The 18,339-nt window shown below is 37.4% G+C and overlaps 1 protein-coding gene across 2 annotated transcripts in view; it reads left to right on the top strand.

Annotated features, from left to right (window-relative positions):
• PAWR (pro-apoptotic WT1 regulator) overlaps positions 1-18,012 on the top strand; it is a 114,908-nt gene extending 96,896 nt beyond the window's left edge. Inside the window, exons 4-6 of one of the 2 annotated variants that reach the window (XR_011380183.1) lie at positions 4,220-4,367; positions 5,114-5,549; positions 9,182-9,226. Coding sequence is in view for 1 of the 2 variants with exons in the window: in XM_008256842.4 (XP_008255064.1) it covers positions 4,220-4,367; positions 5,445-5,549; positions 9,182-9,268 (340 nt within the window). In the remaining variant the exon portion in view is untranslated. Of the gene's footprint in view, positions 1-4,219; positions 4,368-5,113; positions 5,550-9,181 lie in introns of both variants that reach the window. The other variant, XM_008256842.4, reaches the window with a different exon arrangement.
• The last annotated feature ends 327 nt before the right edge of the window (positions 18,013-18,339 follow it).

The following is an 18,339-nucleotide window of genomic DNA, read 5'->3' as shown; positions in this document are numbered from 1 at the left end:
GTAAACACATTGATTTTGCTAACATGACAGTGATGCAAAGAAAGAATTTATTTTTCAGCTTCATTGCTGACAAACATAAATTTCCCTAAAGTATATGGAACTTTAAAAGGTTACAATATCTGTAAATGTGGCTTGGAGTTTTGTTTTGCTTTTCTTGCAATATATTCTGATTGTACAGGAATAGTGACAAGGAAAATATGCTAGAGGTTGTGCCAGGATGTAAATCAGCGTGTTTTGCCTTATGAGGAAGTCTTACTATGCCAGATGAACTAAGCAGTGTGCTTGCTATGTCAGCTGAATTAACAATAGCTCACTCAAAGTGTGAATTTGAGATTTCTAAAACATTAAATGATTGGGAGTTGATCTTAACAGTTGAGCTGATCAGCTGTCATCATATGCTGATGTAAACCTTGTTTATCAGGGAAATTATTAGTCTAGAGTATTTGAACTTTGGGGTGGACTCTCATACTCTTTTTGCAAGATGAGAAATCATTTTGGCCCCCAGATTTTTGAATATGTGAATTAGACTTCTTTGCTTGAAAGCTCCTTCACTCATTCACTCACTCCCTTCCTTTCTTCCTCTTCCCTCCCTCCCTTTTTCCTTCTTCCTTTTCTCTCTCTCCCTTCCTCCCTCCCTTCCCTTCCCTTCTTCCCTTCCATTCCCTATTTATTTTAGCCTTCCTGTAAGGAAGAAATGTCAGATTTTTTTCAATGGCAGATAAATCAAACAGCAAATATGACGGTTAGAAATTTGGGGAGAAGTTTTTATAACTTGTTATGGTGGATCTATAATATAGAAACAATTACTAGTAAAGTTGTGTTTTTTTTGTTTGTTTTTCTTTTTTTTTTTTTTTTTTTTTTTTTTGCCCCGGAGTGATAAGGCTTTACTGGGGACAGGGCATCCGTCAGAACGGAAGGCACAGAGAGAGAGCGCCCAGTAGCTCGGACTGGGAGAGAGCGAGGTTACATGGTTGAATGGGGAAGGCCAGGTGGGCTGAGCACCAGTAAAGTTGGTTGTAATCTAAGTTGAAAAAGTTAGCATAGAGATGGTCCTCTATATATAAAGTCATGCTAAAAATGATCCATAATGAAGAAGGAGATGGGACAGGGAATGGGAGGAGGGAAGGGAGCAGGGTTGGGGGCATGAAGGAAAGAACCACTGTATTCCTAAAGTTGAATCTATGTAAAAATGCATTCATTAATAGAAGGGGAGAGGGAGCGGGAAAGGGGAGGGTTTTGGGTGGGAAGGAAGTTATGGGGAGGGGGAAGCCATTGTAATCCAAAAGCTGTACTCTGGAAATTTATATTCATTAAATAAAAGTTAAAAAATGCATTCATTAAATAAATATATATGTATATATGTATATAAAGAAAAAGAAAAATTATAGTCAGATACTTAAAAATTTTGATAAGACATTTTGAATTGTGTTTTCCATGAAAAGAGAATCCATGGGTAGGAAATTCATGTATCAGGAATCAACTTTTTTAAAAATTTAGGTTTAACTATATATTTTTTTCTTTTTCTGGTTAAACCAGTGAGGCACTAAAGGCAAATTTTGAAAAGCAAATTTTTTGCATTTCAGAGAAAAATTTTTATCCTAAGCTTGCTGAAATTGCTTTAAAAATCTCTCGGGTTGGGACCAGTGCTGTGGCATAGCTGGTAAAACCGCCATCTGCAATGCTGGCATCCCACATGGGCGCCTGTTTGAGACCCGGCTTCTCCACTTCCAATCCAGCTCCTCTACTATGGCCTGGGAGAGCAGAGGAAGATGGCCCAAGTCCTTGGGCCTCTGTCCCTGCATGGGGAGACCTGGAAGAAGCTCCTGGCTCCAGATCGACCCATCTCCAGCAGTTGTAGCCATTTGGGGACTGAATCAACAGATGGAAGATCTCTCTCTCTCTCTCTCTCTCTCTCTCTCTCTCTCTCTCTCTCTCCCTGCCTCTGTCTCTTTGTAACTCCATCTTTCAAATAAATATATTTTTTAAAAAAAATTTTGTATCCTGTTTGTCAACATACATGAGTGAGAGTAGTTTTTTGAGTGCTTTTTTATTTTGTTTGTTTGTTTTTCTACAACAGTAGAGCCAAGCTGTAAGCAATAATTGATTCTGGAAATGTCAATTTCTTTCTGAGGGCTATTAAAACAAAACATAGATGTAGTTCAGATGTACATTATCCCTTGTGAGTAGGCTTGCTATCAGTCCAGCCTGGATTACATAAATTAACAAATGTGGTAGCCTGCATCCAAGATAACCCCCACTATGCCCTACCTCCTGATATTGATAGTTGTATAATCCCCCCCATGGTGCCAGGACTGATATCTGCAACCAATAGAGTGAGGCTCCTTGATAGTATGTCACTTCTGAAATTAGGTTGTAACAGATACTGCAGCTCCTGTCTTGTTTGCTTTGATGCTTTCTCTCTGGAAGCCAGCTGCCAGATGGTGAACAGCCCAGTGGAGAGGCTGGGAGCAGGTGAGGCCCTTCCCCTTCGCATGACCAGCTCTGACCAGCATCTTAGACTTGAAACCCAAGCACCCAACTGAGCTCCTTCTAAGATCCTGAAAAACAGACTCTTTAAGATAACAAATTTGTGTCGTCCTAAAAGCCACTAATTTCTGGAGTAGTTTTTATGTAGTAATAGATATATATAGTAATCAACAAGCACACTCGTTACATTAAAATTTTTACATAATTATGTGTTTGCTATTCTTTCAGAAAGGGTGGGGACCATCCGGCCCGTGGGCCAAGTAAGGCCTATAGAATCATTTGGTCTGGCCATGCCTAGGCAACCACAGATAGAACTCAAAATTCAATAAATTTATAGCAAGCTAATTTTTCGCTTGACAATTTTGTATGACCTGCAAATGATATAAATACCCAAATGATTCCCTGCCTTGAGAGTGTGTGAATTTGAAAAATTACTTTTTTGCCTGTAACTTTTGTCTAAATTATGTTTATAAAGTGGCAAAACTTATTAAATTGGTAAGTTTTCTATATTGATTACCTACGTGCATACTTTCAAAGAAAAACATACAGCTTTGTGTAATTCTCCCCTTTCTTCTTTCTTTTTTTTCTTAAAGATTTATTTTGTTTATTTGAAAGATAGAGTTAGAGAGGTAGAGCCAGAGAGAGAAAAAGGTTTCCATCTGCTGGTTCACTCCCCAAACGAATGCCAACGGCCAGAGCTGAGCTGATCCGAAGCCGGGAGCTTCTTTGGGTCTCCCACGTGGGTGCAAAGGGGCTAAGATTTGGGCCGTCTTCTGCCTGCTTTCCCAGGCCATAGCAGAGAGCTGGATTGCAAGAGGAGCAGCCAGGACTCCCATATGGGATGCAGGCACCGCAGGCCTGGGCTTTAACCCACTGTGCCGGCCCCTTCTTCCCTTTTTTCTATTTTAATTACATTTATCTGTAATTTTATGGGTCTGTATCTAATAAAACATTTGGATGACCTTTTAAACTTTTTAACTTATTTAACCAGCTGTTCATTTTTGTTTCATTTCACAAAAATACTGGCCTATGAAAGATTGAAGTTGGTTGAAGAGGAAAAGGAGAGTTGTTCTTCACCACAGCTAGTCTAGGAGATCTACTCTGTCATAGTCTTCATAGTACTTTTCACTGACCTTGTCAGAATGTTTGTCTCACTTGGTTATGATTGTTCGTGTTCCCTGTTAAATTGAGAGCTCTGTGAAGAGCTGAGTCCATTTCCGTGTTTGCTGTTAACATCTTGGATACCCAAAACATTGGTCTGGTACTTAGCAGCTACTTTGTAGGTGCTGGTTGAAAGAATTAACATTTCTTTTACTTTTTTTTTAAATCCTCCCTTGAGAGAGAGAGAGGTCTTCCATCCACTGGTTCAGTCCCCAAATGGCTGCAGTGGCTGGAACTGAGCTGATCTGAAGCCAGGAGTTTCTTCCAGGTCTCCCATACAGGTTCAGGGGCCCAAAAACTTGGGCCATCTTCTGCTGTTTTCCCAGGGCATAGTAGAGAGTTGGATCAGAAGTGGAGCAGCCAGGACTCAAACCATATAGGATGCTGGCATTGCAGGTGGCGACTTTACCCACTGAGCCACAGCGCCAGCCCCTCTATTACCTTTTTTTAAAATTGTGTTGGAACAATGATTAATTTCTGAAGTTATTAATTCCAATAAGTTGGCTATTCTTGGCATTTCTCTTACTCGGTACCAGAGATTTTTGTGAAATTTGTGTTTTTCTCTCCATAGTACAGCTGCTGCCTCTGAAGAAGATGGATCAAGTCGATATCCACGAACAGATAGGAGTGGGTTCAGTAGATATAACAGGGATGGAAATGCTTCAGGTAATCTGCTATCTAGTAGTGCATTGGAAAAGAAAATTGAAGAACTTGAAAAGGTATGAATTATAAATTATTTAACATCTATAAAATTATGTATTATGTACTTAACTGTGTTGCTTGAACAGATTGTCATTTGTAGACCTGCCACTGGTTCTGAGTTGCACTGTTGTTTGAGACATTTTTGTGTAAGAATAAATCTGCTTAGAATTATTTTTAAGAATAGTTCAAATGAATATTGGCATATATTTGTGAACCTTAGACCTTTAATTTTAAGAGTTTTCTATTTTATAACATTGTTATTTTTTAGGTCACATCTAAGCCTTAGTACTAGTTTCTTCTTGGAACCATTAATTCATTGTTTTAAATTTAAAATTTTAGAGAACACATAGCCTAATGGTTTTCAAGGAAGTTCCTTGGGAAGGCTTCAGGTCTGGAAAGAGTTTGGGTTGAGTTGCTGGTAGCTTGTAGCAGCTGATTGGTGGAGATTGCTGGGTGCTTTCTCTGAGACTTTGTAGGACAGAAGCCAAGGTCTGGCCAAGGCCTTTTAAGTTCTGCCTCCCTTTTATACCCAACATGTCTGGCTGAGTCCAAGGTCCTGGATTCTAAATAAGATTTATTTGAATAAGGTGTTTCATTGTTTTTATAAAAAAAGTTTTAAAATCAGCGATCTCTTTCAGTTCCTTCATTGTATCAATCATCAGTTAATTGGCAAAACCAGAAATAAAACTGAGGGCCTTTGTTTTTGTGTTTAGTTTTCTAGTGGGGCATCTCTTTTTCTTACACTTTATATTTTTATTTACAGTTTTTGAGTTTCCTCTAACAAGGAATTATTCATTTTTAAAAGGCAGTTTATAAGTAATGGTGGTGATCAGCTAAAGAAGGTTAGTCACTGTGAGTCTGTAACTGCTTGCTGAAGACTTGTACATATAAACATGGGTTTAATCAGGACCATAACTTACTGTTCCAATATGCCCCTCATGACCCAATCTTTCTTCCCTTGAAAGTGTCTTAAGAAATTCTTTGGAAATTTTCATATATCTAAGATACTTTACCAAATTTGGCAGGTGTATGCCGTTTAAGATTATAAACAACCAATTCCTTCTCAATTAATGCTTTGTAATCATATCTACCAGGAAATACTAAGAGAAAGGCAAGAAAACCTAAGGCTTGTGAGACTGATGCAAGATAAAGAAGAAATGATTGGAAAACTCAAGGAAGAAATTGATATGTTAAATAGAGTAAGTATTTCACATATTTCAACTTCAGGGTTTGCAATTTTTGGCAATTGGCTAAAAATACATAAATATGAACAAATTATTTAATTTTATTATTCTGTTCTTTTGATAATAAGATTATGAGAACCCCTCATTTTGTTCTATAAAGCTAATATCCTCTGGGCAGTTATCAGTTTTGCTCACTCAGTTTTATTCTTTGGGGTTGAAATGGTGAATGGATTTATTCTGTTTTGCTGGTCTGGAAGTGACAGGGAGGTTGGTAACCACCATTTGTATAAGGGCACTGCAGTCCACACTGTTGCCTGAATAAGGAACTAAAACTGGCCCTTTGTTACCATAAAAAATTTCAAGTATCTTTGCCATTTTTCTACCTGTATGCATCCCAAGTTTTAGCCTTACCTCACACTTTATATTATTATTCTTTGTAGTTCTATCTTTAGCCCCAGAATTGATTTACTGATAATAAATAAAGTTCTAAGTAAGGCATCAACCACAGGTTATACATGATGACACAGAGACTCAGAGTTTAACTTGCTCACAGTCATATAAAGGTGCTTCAAGAAGTTTGTGAACAATTGGGCCGTGTTGTGGTGTAACTGATTAAGCTGATGCTTGGGGATGCTCACTCTTGAGATGGAGTCCCACTTGTGCTTCTGATCCAACTTCACGCTGTTGCACCTGGGGAGGTAGCAGGTGAGGGCGCAAGTACTTGGGCCCCTGCCACCCTTGTGGTAGACCCTCATGAAGTTCCTAGCTCCTGGCTTCAATCTGGCAGCCAAGTCCCAGCTGTTGTGGGTATTTGGAGTGAACCAGCTTAAGGAAGCTCTCCCTCTCTGTTACACTGCTTTTCAAATAAACAAATAAAACTTTAAAAAGTTTGTGGAAAGCGGAATAAAAAATACTTGGGGCAGGCATTTTGAATGCTTACATCTCATATCAGAGTACCCAGGTTTGAGTCGGCTCCATCTCCTGATTCCACCTTCTTTGGAGGCAGCAGATCATGGCTTAAGTACCTGGGTCCCTGCCACCCACATTCTGAGACCAGAATTTGAGTTCCAGAGTTCTTTTTTTTTTTTTAAGATTTATTTATTTATTTGAAAGGCAGAGTTTCAGAGAGGCAGAGGCTGAGAGAGAAAAAGAGTGAGAGAGATCTTCCATCCACTGGCCACAGTGGCCGGAGCTACACCAATCCGAAGCTAGGAACCAGGAGCTTCCTCCGGGTCTCCCGTGTGGATGCAGGGCCCAAACCCTTGGGCCATCTTCTACTGCCTTCCCAAGCCATAGCACAGAGTTAGGTTGGAAGTGGAATTGCTGGGACTCAAACCAGTGCCCATTTGGGAAGGCAGCACTGCAGGTGATGGCTTTACCTGCTTTGCCACAATGCCGGTCCCTGAGTTCCTTAGTTCTGACTTTTCAACCAGCCCCAGATGTTTGGGGGTGAACCAGCAGATAGGAGTTTTGTCTCTCTCATCTCTGTTTCCTTGCATCTCCAATAAACTAAACCAGTATAAAAATAAGAGTTTTTAAAAAGATAAGTATATTTTGTGCAAAAATATATATTATGAAAAGGCTCTGCATAAATTTCAGAAATTTACTTTTGCTCCCAAATAAGCTTATCTTTTGATTCCAGTTTGCCATGAAATTTTTGAAATACCTTATTTGTATAATAAGTGTTGATGCAATATTTGCACTGAGGTATTTGATAGTCCTACTCTTTTGTTAGACTACTTTCATCCTGATTTCTAACACAGGTTTCCTCTGTTGGTGCTAAAATTTTGTTTAAGAAATTATGCAAATATATATTTTTTAAGATTTATTGACAAGGGAAGAGAGAGATTGAAACTTTACCATCCACTGTTTCATTGCCTAAATGGCCTGAACAGTTGGGGGTGGGCCAGGACTAAGCCAGGACCTGGAATTCCTTCAGGGTCTCTCAGGTGAACAGCAGGGATCCAAGTACTTGGGCCATCTTCTGGTGCTCTGTCATTTAATCCAAAATCCTAGATAGATCTCAGTTGTGATAATTTTAATAATCTCATATTTTTAGTTTCAACAGATTTGTTCCCCAGCATCAGTTTGTGAATAAATGCAAACTTGATGTTTTAGTTGTTTTTTGTTTTTTGTTTTGTTCTTTTGACAGGCAGAGTGGATAGTGAGAGAGACAGACAGAAAGGTCTTCCTTTTTTCCGTTGGTTCACCCCCCCACAATGGCCGCTCTGGCGGCACGCTGCCAATCCAAAGCCAGGATCCAGGTGCCTCCCCTTGGTCTCCCATGCGGGTGCAGGGCCCAAGCACTTGGGCCATCCTCCACTGCACTCCCGGGCCACAGCAGAGAGCTGGCCTGGAAGAGGGGCAACCCGGACAGAATTTGGCACCCCGACCGGGACTAGAACCGGGGTGCCAGTGCCGCAGGCGGAGGATTAGCCTAGTGAGCCGCAGCACCGGCCTATGTTTTAGTTTTAAAATCATTTACCAGTTGTCCAAAGTTAGTATACTAAATTTATCAGAATATGTCTTTCAAATTGATTGTGTCAAAATATTATAAACTGCAAAGAGAAATCTGTAAATATCTGGTTTTCTAACAGTTGTTCAATAGTCTGCTTTGAAATAAGTTTCTATTTTAGTATTAACTTAGTATTATCTAAGTGGTTATATTTTGGAGGTGAGGAAAAATTTATTTATTTATTTAAAAGCCAGTGTTACAGAGAGAGAAAGATCTTCCATCCTCTGGTTCACTCCCCAGTTGGCCACAATTGCTGGGCCTAGACAAGGTCAAAGCCAGGAGCCCAGAGCTGCTTCTGGGTCTACCATGTAGGTGCAGGGGGCCAAGGACTTGGGCCATCATCTGCTGCTTTTCCCATTATCAGGGAGCTGGGTCAGAAGTGGAGCAGCCAGGACTGGAACCCATGTCCTTATGGAATGCCAGCTCTGCAGGCTGCCACTTTTAACTGCTGAGCCACAGTACCAGCCCCTGGCTCATACACTTTTAAAGATGAGAAGTAAATACTTAGTTTAATGGCTTAAGTTATTTATGATTTTTAAAAATCAGAAGCTCAGGGGCCGGCACTGTGGTGCAGTGGGCTAAGCCACCGTCTGCAGTGCCAGCATCCCATATAGGGACCGATTCCATTTCAAGTCCCAGCTACTCCACTTCCATTCCAGCTCTCTGACAATTTGCCTGGGAAAGCAACAGAAGGTGGCCCAAGTCCTTGGGCCCCTGCACCCACTTGGGAGACCCAGAAGAAGCCGTCACAACCATTTGAGGAGTGAACCAGGAGATGAGAGATATCTCTATCTTCCCTCCTGCCATGATTCTGACTTTTAAATAGGTAAATAAATAAACATTTTGATAAGAGAGAGAGAGGTCATCACAGTTTAAAAATCGTGACTTCTGACGTCCCTTGAAAAACTGAACCATCTGGCAAGAACTGACCTGCTAAGTATGATAATCATGAAGTTCTGATAATGGATGCTCACTATGGGTTTAAAGTTGCTTTTAGAACTTGCTCACATTTCAACATTGATAGTATGAATTATCTATAAATACGTATTTTTAGTGGTTTTTTTTTTACATCTCCTTTAGTATATCCTAACGCCTATTTTTCAAGTATTATTTTCCTTTTTCCCCACTTAAGGAACTGGATGACGTAGAAGATGAAAATCAACAACTAAAGCAGGAAAATAAAACTCTTTTGAAAGTTGTTGGGCAGTTGACAAGGTAGAAGATCCAAGGCTCAATGTGGAAAAAATATTTTAAAACTACTGATTGAATGTTAATGATCAATGCTAGGACTATACTCCTATGCTGCAATACCTTAAAATAACTAAGTATGTATATTTATTTCTAAAAAATGGATGGATGTTTATTTTCAAAATATTTCTTTTCTTTATTAGTTTCAGAATAGTTTCAACTTTTATTTCATAAGTAGCGTCTTTCAGTTATTAAAATGATAGATAATGCCTCCTTTGGTTTTACGTGGTATTCAAATAATAACATGGCTTAAAGTCACAACCATTTGAGTTTGTTTTATCTATGATAGTACATTTTTCTCCCTAAAAGATATATGCATAGTCTTTGTTTACATGAATTCAAATACTTTTGGGGAGTTACCTTCACATGCCTTATTACTAATGTGTGCAGCCTTTTACTTGTTGATGACTTAGTTAACAAGGTATTTAGTCTACTGTTTGTTCTTTCCACTTTAAGTGATCTATAGTAAGAGGGTTAGACTATTTTGTATAATGTAGTCTTATAAAAGGAAAGCTGTTATAAAATAAAAGTCAGTTTATAGCATGTTCTAGTTGGCTAAATGTAAATTTAAGAAAATACTTGAATTTTGCTATATATAGTAAGTAAAAATTTACTGTTTTGTGTTTGAATATTGAAAAAAATTTTAAATCATTTTAGCTTCTGAAATATTACAATTGTGATTCTAGTGTAAAGTGTCTTATGTAGGTACTACTTTTTTTTTTAATTATTCCAAGGTTTATTAGTGAACATGGCATATTTAAAAAGTTGTTTATTCTTCAGGCCTTGAAAATGTATACAACTCCAATGTGTAAAAACATCCATATTATTATATTCATTAAACTCAAAAAAATCTTTATCCATACTTTAAATGTTTATACATATGTTAACAAAACCACATATAAGCAGACATAATACTAAAATACTTTGCCTAATTTCTAAGTTGGAGTACAACACTTTGATGCAGGTTTTCTCATGAGGATATTCCCCTTCCCACATACAAAACTGAAGCAATTATTTTTAAAGAAATATACAGACTTGCTCTTATTAAATATTAATAGTGTTTAGAGTTGTTTCATAATTATATTTTCACATTAAGAACCTCCTCCTCTACCTTAAAATACATTAACACTGAAAGATAGGAGCCTCTCAGTTGAATCTTTTTTTTTTTTGATAGGCAGTTAGAGAGAGACAGAGAAAAAGGTCTTCCTTTTCCATTGGTTCACCCCCCAAATGGCCGCTATGGCCGGCGCGCTGCGCCAATCTGATGCCAGGAGCCAGGTGCTTCCTTCTGGTCTCCCATGCGGTTGCAGAGCCCAAGCACTTGGGCCATCCTCCACAGCCTTTCTGGGCCACAGCAGAGAGCTGGACTGGAAGAGGAGCAACCAGGACAGAACCGGCACCCTAACCAGGACTAGAACCCGGTGTGCCGGCACCGCAGGTGGAGGATTAGCCAAGTGAGCTGCAGCACCGGTCATCTCAGTTGAATCTTAAACAGCAATACCGGTAACTTTTTAGTCAATTGATGTATCAAAGTGGCTTGAATATAGTAAAATCCATCTTTGGTACCCTACTAAGTTTTCCCTTCACTTGCCAAGCCCTTCTGTTTAATCGCTGTTAGGAAAACAGGGAAGGTGAGACAATTGAGAACAAACGTGAAGGAAATTAGAAGTATCACATGTTGAATTCTAAGTCTACCTTTACCTCTTAAATTGGTTTGCCTCCTCCCCACTTCAGAAGTTCCAGGCTTGGCTGAATATCAGAATCACATGAAAAACTTAAAAAGAACTCCCTAGCTACAGCTCCTGGATAGGTTTAGATTGAGACCCTGTATGCCATAATTTTTCAAACTCAGCATCTGATGTTTCTGATCACAACGTAGTTTTAGAAACAGCTGCTGTTGTGTCTTTACTCCTATATTTTCCAGTGCAGATCCTGAAATCAAAATAGTTTTAGCTACTAGCACTTTCTTCATTTTAGTTTATTTAATATCATATGTCTATATTATACTAGGGATCTTCAAAAAGTTCATGAAAATGTGTATTATGAAAATAATGTGCACGAATTTCCCTAAATTTTATGGAAAATGCATATTATAAAAATAGTATATATGGATTCAAAATTCTTCGCACCAAAATAAATTTACCTTTTTTTAAAAAGATTTATTTTAGGGCTGGCACCATGGCTCACTTGGTTAATCCTCCGCCTGCGGTGCCAGCATCCCATATGGGTGTCGAGTTCTAGACCCAGTTGCTCCTCTTCCAGTCCAGCTCTCTGCTTTGGCCCAGGAAGGCAGTGGAGGATGGCCCAAGTGCTTGGGCCCCTGTACCTGCATGGGAGACCAGAAGGAAGCACATGGCTCCTGGCTTCAGATCAGCATAGCTCCGGCCATGGTGGCCATTTTGGGGGTGAAGCAACAGAAGGAAGACCTTTATCTCTGTCTCTCTCTCACTGTCTAACTCCATCTGTCAAATAAAAAGAAAAAAGATTTATTTTACTTATTTGAAAGGCAGAGTTAGAGGGAGAGAGAGAGCTCTTCTATTCACTGGTTACTCTCCGAGTGGCTTCAGTGGCCTTTGCTGGGCCAGGCCAAAGCCAGGAGCCAGGAACCTCATCCAGATCTCCCACGTGGGTGCAGAGACCAAAACACTTGGGAAAGCAGCAGCGGATGGCCCCAGGCCAGCAGGGAGCTGGATCAGAAGTGGAACAGCCGGGATTCCAACCAGTGCCTCTATGGGATGCCAGCCTTGCAGGTGGTGGCTTAACCTCTCACACCACAATGCCGGCCCCTAAACTTGCCTTTTAATTCCATTTTTACATGAACTTTTTCAAGTACCCTTGTATACTCTGCTCACAAAAAGTTCAGAGTACCAACTTTGGTATTGTTGCAGAATTACTGCAAAGAGTGCTTCCTTCTTGGAGACTTTTACGCAGCATGGGAACAGTGACTTCTGCCCATATGTCAGAGTGGTCACCACCTTGGTTGCAAGGTACTCATCTCCTTTTAGTTACCCTTAGGTACGTCTTTTTGTTGCCTAGTTCCTCACACTTTTTCAAATGTTCATCTGAAAAAGAGAGCATTCTTTCCCCATCTGCTGTTTCACTCCCCCAATTCTGCAAGGAGCAAGGGGTAGCGGGAACTCAAAATCCAGATCTACCATGTGGGTAGCAGGGCTCCAGTTACTTGAGTCATCACTGCTGCCTTCCCAGTGTTTGCATCAGCAGGAAGCTGGAATGGGAGCCAGAGCAGGTATGCAACCGAGGGACTCCAGAGCAGTACATGGGCATCCTACCCACTGCCATCTGAACTGCTAGGCCAAACACCTGCCCTCTCACTTACACTCTAAGTATGAAGATGCTGTCAGTCTCCAACCTTAAAATATGTTAGTATATTAGTTTCTCAATAAAAGAAATACGTTGAGTTTTCCATTTAATTCATACTTAAGAGAACATTTATTTTTTTTTAAATTATACTAATTATTAGTGCTTTTAAAGACTGGTTTATCATTTTTCCTTTTCTTCAGTTTTTTGGGAATGTTTCCAGCCATAAGTTTTGGTTTTTTAGCTTGATGATACCAGGTGCAAATATAGGCCTGCAGCTTGGGCAAACCATCTCACCTCCTTAAAATGTGTACTTATTTCACAGATTTTTTTCCCCTTGACCATTAAAAATAAGTAGAATCTGCTACAGTTTATTTGTAAAACATAAAAAGCATTGATTTTTTTAAAGATAATTTAAGTGCATGTTTGCTACCGTAGAAAACTTGGCTATTATCGGTGAAGTACAAGTGTTCACAAAATTACTACTCCTATTTACAAATATTATTTCCCGTATCTCTTGGGAATTTGTTGTATAATAAAGCACATCCAAAATTCTAGTATGTGTATGAGATTGTTTTGAAAACAGTAACTGTATTATTTTTAAAATGAACACGACTTACCTTCCTTATTTCTGATAGGAATTAACTTGAAAATTACTGTAGCCATTTTTATTTCATCTTTCTAGAATTGTGGGTAACTTTATTGCACTACAGTACCTTAATGGAGGAAGGGAAATGCTTTTGGACATGTAATTCTAAATAATGTAAGGGATTTACTGAATAGTAGTAGATTAGCATTTTTACATTTGTTTGATTAGTTTAAAATATAAAAAACTAAGTTTTGGGGAAGTTGTCATGTAAAGTCAGGTGATCTTTTTCTTAATTTAAAAAATTTTAAATTGTAATAGAAGTAACACATTGTTGAAGTGAGAAACCTACCTCAGGTACATGTGGTTTATGCTTTCTGGATTAATCTGGAGTTTTGAAATTTGAAATTAAAATGTAAGATTTTAAGTCTACTAATAACTTTTGAAAACAGTACAAATCAGTGTATTAGAAATATCCATGTTTTCAATACCATAAGATGACAGCAAAGGCATTGGATTTGACCATTGATCTGATGTCCTGGACAGTATTTTTGAGTACAGTGAGGGCCATTTTTCTGTTTTGGAGTAGTTTTATAATTTTGAGTTTGACTAATAAGTTCAGACAGTATTGGCTCTTATTTAATAACACTTAAGTCTTATTTAATAACCCAGTATGAAGCCAAACACAACAGGTCTTCATGGAAGGAAAAATGTTAAGTGAGGAGGAACTACCATTTAGAAGTCAGAACTTTAAGTTAGTATTAAACATTCTCATATTGTATCTGAACGAGTTCTAATTTGTAACAGAGCTTGACTTCTTTTATGTTAGAAAAACAAAGAAAGAACTACACTGTCATACATAAAGAACATCCCATTGATGAGGACTGTAATTCATACTGAGAACAATGTGACCTTTTTGTTGTTCCATTAAATTGGAAACATAATACTAATAAATAATGAAGTGGATTGAGGGAGGGTAGGGTGGGAAGTATCGGTATGTTCTTAAAACTGTATATATGAAATACATGAAATCAGTTCCCCTTATATAAATTTTAAAAAAGGACTTGAACCATTACAGAAGAAAAACCAAGCCCACGTTATTTTTATTGTACTTAGCTAGAATATCAAAGCACATTAAATTTATGTCAGCACCCCCCAAAATACTTATATGTCAGAGAAATATAGATTTGAAGTTTGCTTAAAGTTTTATACCTGTTTGAGCAAGTATTTCTGAGTCTACTGGGTATACTAGTATAGATATTGCACAAGTTTTAAATAAATGGATAGAGACCACCTCCTCAGCTCTTGGTGTACAATCAATATAGTGTATATCGGTAGCACAGAGTACAAACTTAGCTAGCATTTGTCTGTCTAAACTAGGTAGTTCACTCAGAAGTACATTTTTATGTTACTAATCCAGCCATTACCTTTCATATGTAGTTAATAGGTAATGTTTAATTTGCTTCAATATATACTTAATGATGAAGTGAAAGAACTGACACATATTGGGAAATATCTTCTTTAGATAATTATGTATTAGGAAAAGAACTTTTATAAGGAATTTGTAGCAGTTAACAAAGTGAAAGAATTCAGTGTATATCACATACACCAAACAGTTAATGGTACTCGAATATGATTTCAGGTTAGTGTTTCTGTGTACATACTGATTACTGATTTGCCATTAACGTTATTTAAAGCTACTCTAATCTACAGCTCATGTGTTGGTAGTTACTCTCGTAATAATAGAATGTTAGTGATGGTCATTTGATGGACATTGACTAAGTGCCTGTGTTTTGTTTTCCCCTCTAGATGCATAATTGGTATGTTTCTTTTTTGGTGATCTTGTTTCTTGAAGCATTGGGTTAAACTATTCAGGGATTTTATTCTTACGCTATTTTTCTCCAAATTTAAGTAGCAGGTGGCTGTTGCTGTTAGCAAAGACTGTATGAAGGCTACAGCTTACTGTTTTGTTGAAAAATCAGCTAATTCAGGTAATCAAAGTATTTGTAGGAAAACACCTGGATAATTTATTGAACATGTTAGTATTGTTTAGACAGCTTTAATCCTTCCCACTACATGGGTGTTCGTTGTGGAAAAGTCAACATAGATTCACTTTTAATATGCTTTTTATGTAAAATACAATAAAGACTCAGTAAAAAAGTAAGTTTTCATTTATTTTTCAACACTGGTTAATTGTATTTTTCCTTGCTATAATACCAGTAAATCCTTACCAGGAGTTTTACTTTTATGACTAAAGGATAATGCTAATATATTAATCTAATTAGCGGCGTGCCTCCTACTGAAACAGTATGCAGTACTTTAAAGATCTTTATTTGGTGTATTATTTTAGAATAATACAAATATAATGTTAAGATCTGAATATATTAATTGGGAGGCTCCTTGAATAAGTGAGGAAGTGTACATATGTTCAAACTGAAAATTTCTATTGTCTTTGTTGTAAAGCTACTTGAATAATTTCTTAATTCAAAATTGGTATGATTATAAACTGAATCTTACAATGTTCAAAGAATTTCAGGTCCTTCATAGTTTGATAAAGATAAGTAAGTTTCTGGGAATGTATAAATCCAGTCTTTGTTTTTTAGTAAATGGTTTACATAACCTTTGGTCTTTGTGTCATTCTTTGTACACCTGCAGAAGCTAATCAGTCTTCTTTACTTCGACGCCCCTAAATTAATCTTCTCAGTTATGTCATACATGTCTAACAAGTGAACAGGCATCCTCAGGTCAGTCTGTTTATATGTCTCAAGTCCTGAACTAGGAACATACTCCACTAGCAAGCCTATTAAAAACTTCTGCAAGGTCTCATAATCTTAATTGAAACTGGAACCCTTTATCTTGGACTTCATCAAATCTCTTTTTTTTCTTCTAGATTCACTCTGTTTGTGCATGCATGCACACATTCTATCAGCAGCTGCAAACTACCACATACTTTCGTAATCTCATTCCTGCAGTTTCTCTTCTTCATCTCCACAAGAACTTACATTTTATTTCTGGCCAGCCCTTGGAAAGAATTCTATAATGCTGACCTTCATGTTAAAGGAATAGGGCTGGTTATAATGTCCTTTACAATCCTTTCATTTATTTTATTTTAATCTAACCAGATAATGTTAAAAAAAAAAAAAAACCCTGGAAAGTAAAACTTTATTCTTAAACCTGGGCCAAATGCACAATTTCACACTCAATTTTCACAGACATTTATCACTGAAGCAAAATGCTTTTAAAGAAAGGAGAAGCCCTACTTTGTCAGATAGTTGAGTAACATGAAAAAAAAGCAATTAAGAAAAATAGGTGAACTTTTACTTTATGCATCTGAAAACAAGAGTTTTGCTGCTGTTTTATTTTTCACATTACAAGTGGGTTGCATTAATCACTGTGTCTTAATCCATATTCAGTTGCTGTCCCTGTTAAGATGCACTACTATGGGATATAAAGTGCACAATCTGTTAAAGACCTCTATCCAAAGAAATACTTGCATTCCTTTAAAATGTGCACATTTTACTGTGGTTAACCAGAAGTAGATGATGTCATCAGTGGATGTTTTAGCATTACAAGAAGCAAATTATTAAGAGCAATGAATAGAATGGGATTTAGTTTATTTTTTGTTTTTACAGTGGACAGTATATAAACAAAGATATCAAAAGTATACAAAATCCACATTTGTAGAATCTGAAAAATCACTTTTTGTAAGAATACATAAATTTGATAGTCCAAGTACTAAGGAAAAAGTAGAAAATTATTAGCCTTCCCAAGCAGACTGAAAATTTCATATGTGGATGCATCAGGACAACATTACAACCTGCAAACAAAATGCCAGCCATGTTCATATTCATTGTATTTGTTAATTAAATCAAAATATTGGTATAAATTTTAGTGGGGTGAATAAATGGACACTTTGGAAATGCTAATTGATGATCATTGGAGGCCTAACAGTATTTTGTAACACATTTTAAGATCAATACACCTCAGCTTTAGCTAAGCATAACAGTTCAGTTAGGCAACAATTGGAACATAACTTTAATCCTAATTTAATGTAGTGTAAACATTCAGTAGTTAGTAATTCAATAGCCATATGTGCTAGGCAGTGTGTTAGGTACTTTAAGCATTGTTTTATCTGTGTCATTAAAATATGAGCAACATACCTATTAACAGGGTAATTTGTCCAATGTATAAAGTTAGTCTGGTTACAAAACTTACTGGTTTTTGTGCTATGACCTACTTCGGTGACATAATCACTGTTGTATTAAATGTTTTGCCAGTGGTTCTCAAAAGTGCTACCCACACTAGTAGCATTGGCTTCATTTGGGAACTTTTTAGAAACACAAAATTCTTTGGCTGCACCTAGCATCTGAATGCAAAACTTTGAGGGTGGGAGCCAGTAATCATTTATTAGGCCCTTCAAGGTAATTTTGATGCAGGTCAAGCTTTCAAACTATTGCATTGTGTGTTTTTATTTTTAAGCAAAGCTCTTGGTCTTTTGTTTTGTACATTGTGTAATAGAGTAATAGAATGTGAACTTTAAAAAAGGGGGGAAGCTAGTCTTTCTTGTTTACACTGCAAAAGATTGTATCAGGAAAAGCCTCAGTGTGCGCATTGGCAGCTTGACATAATGCCATTAGTTTAGTATTATCTCTGGAACTCGAGTGGATTCTCAAGTCCAAGAGACTGGAATGAAATCTTTGTTCTGTGTTAAGATTTATCTCAGCTATTGCCTGAAGGTTTTTGGTAACAATAATGTATTTTTGTCCAATTTTAAAACATGATTGAAACAAATAAATATATATTTCATCCAAGTTGCAGTTTTGTGTCTTTTGTTTCTATACATATCAGTCCAAGGCTGAGGGGTAGGAGGGTTTGTGTCTAAGGAGTCTGAATCTTTGAAATTTACGTGGTGAGCTCAGAAGTCAGCAGCTCTTTCTAGCTAATTGATCACTGGGGAAAAAAAGCTACAATATTGCATACCCATGAATAAACATAAAAAGCTATATGTATTGATTCTGGACCATTCATTTCTCATATAATATCTTAATGATAAGCTATTTTTGGTTTTTGTACTTTAGAAACTATAGAACAGTTTTGTATTTACAGAATTATTGTAAATATAATACCTAAAGTTCTTA

This window comes from Oryctolagus cuniculus, chromosome 11 (genome assembly GCF_964237555.1).
Source record: "Oryctolagus cuniculus chromosome 11, mOryCun1.1, whole genome shotgun sequence".
Taxonomy (NCBI): Eukaryota; Metazoa; Chordata; class Mammalia; order Lagomorpha; family Leporidae; genus Oryctolagus; species Oryctolagus cuniculus.
Note: the sequence above shows the minus strand (reverse complement) of the source record. Positions and strands in the feature narration are given on the sequence as shown.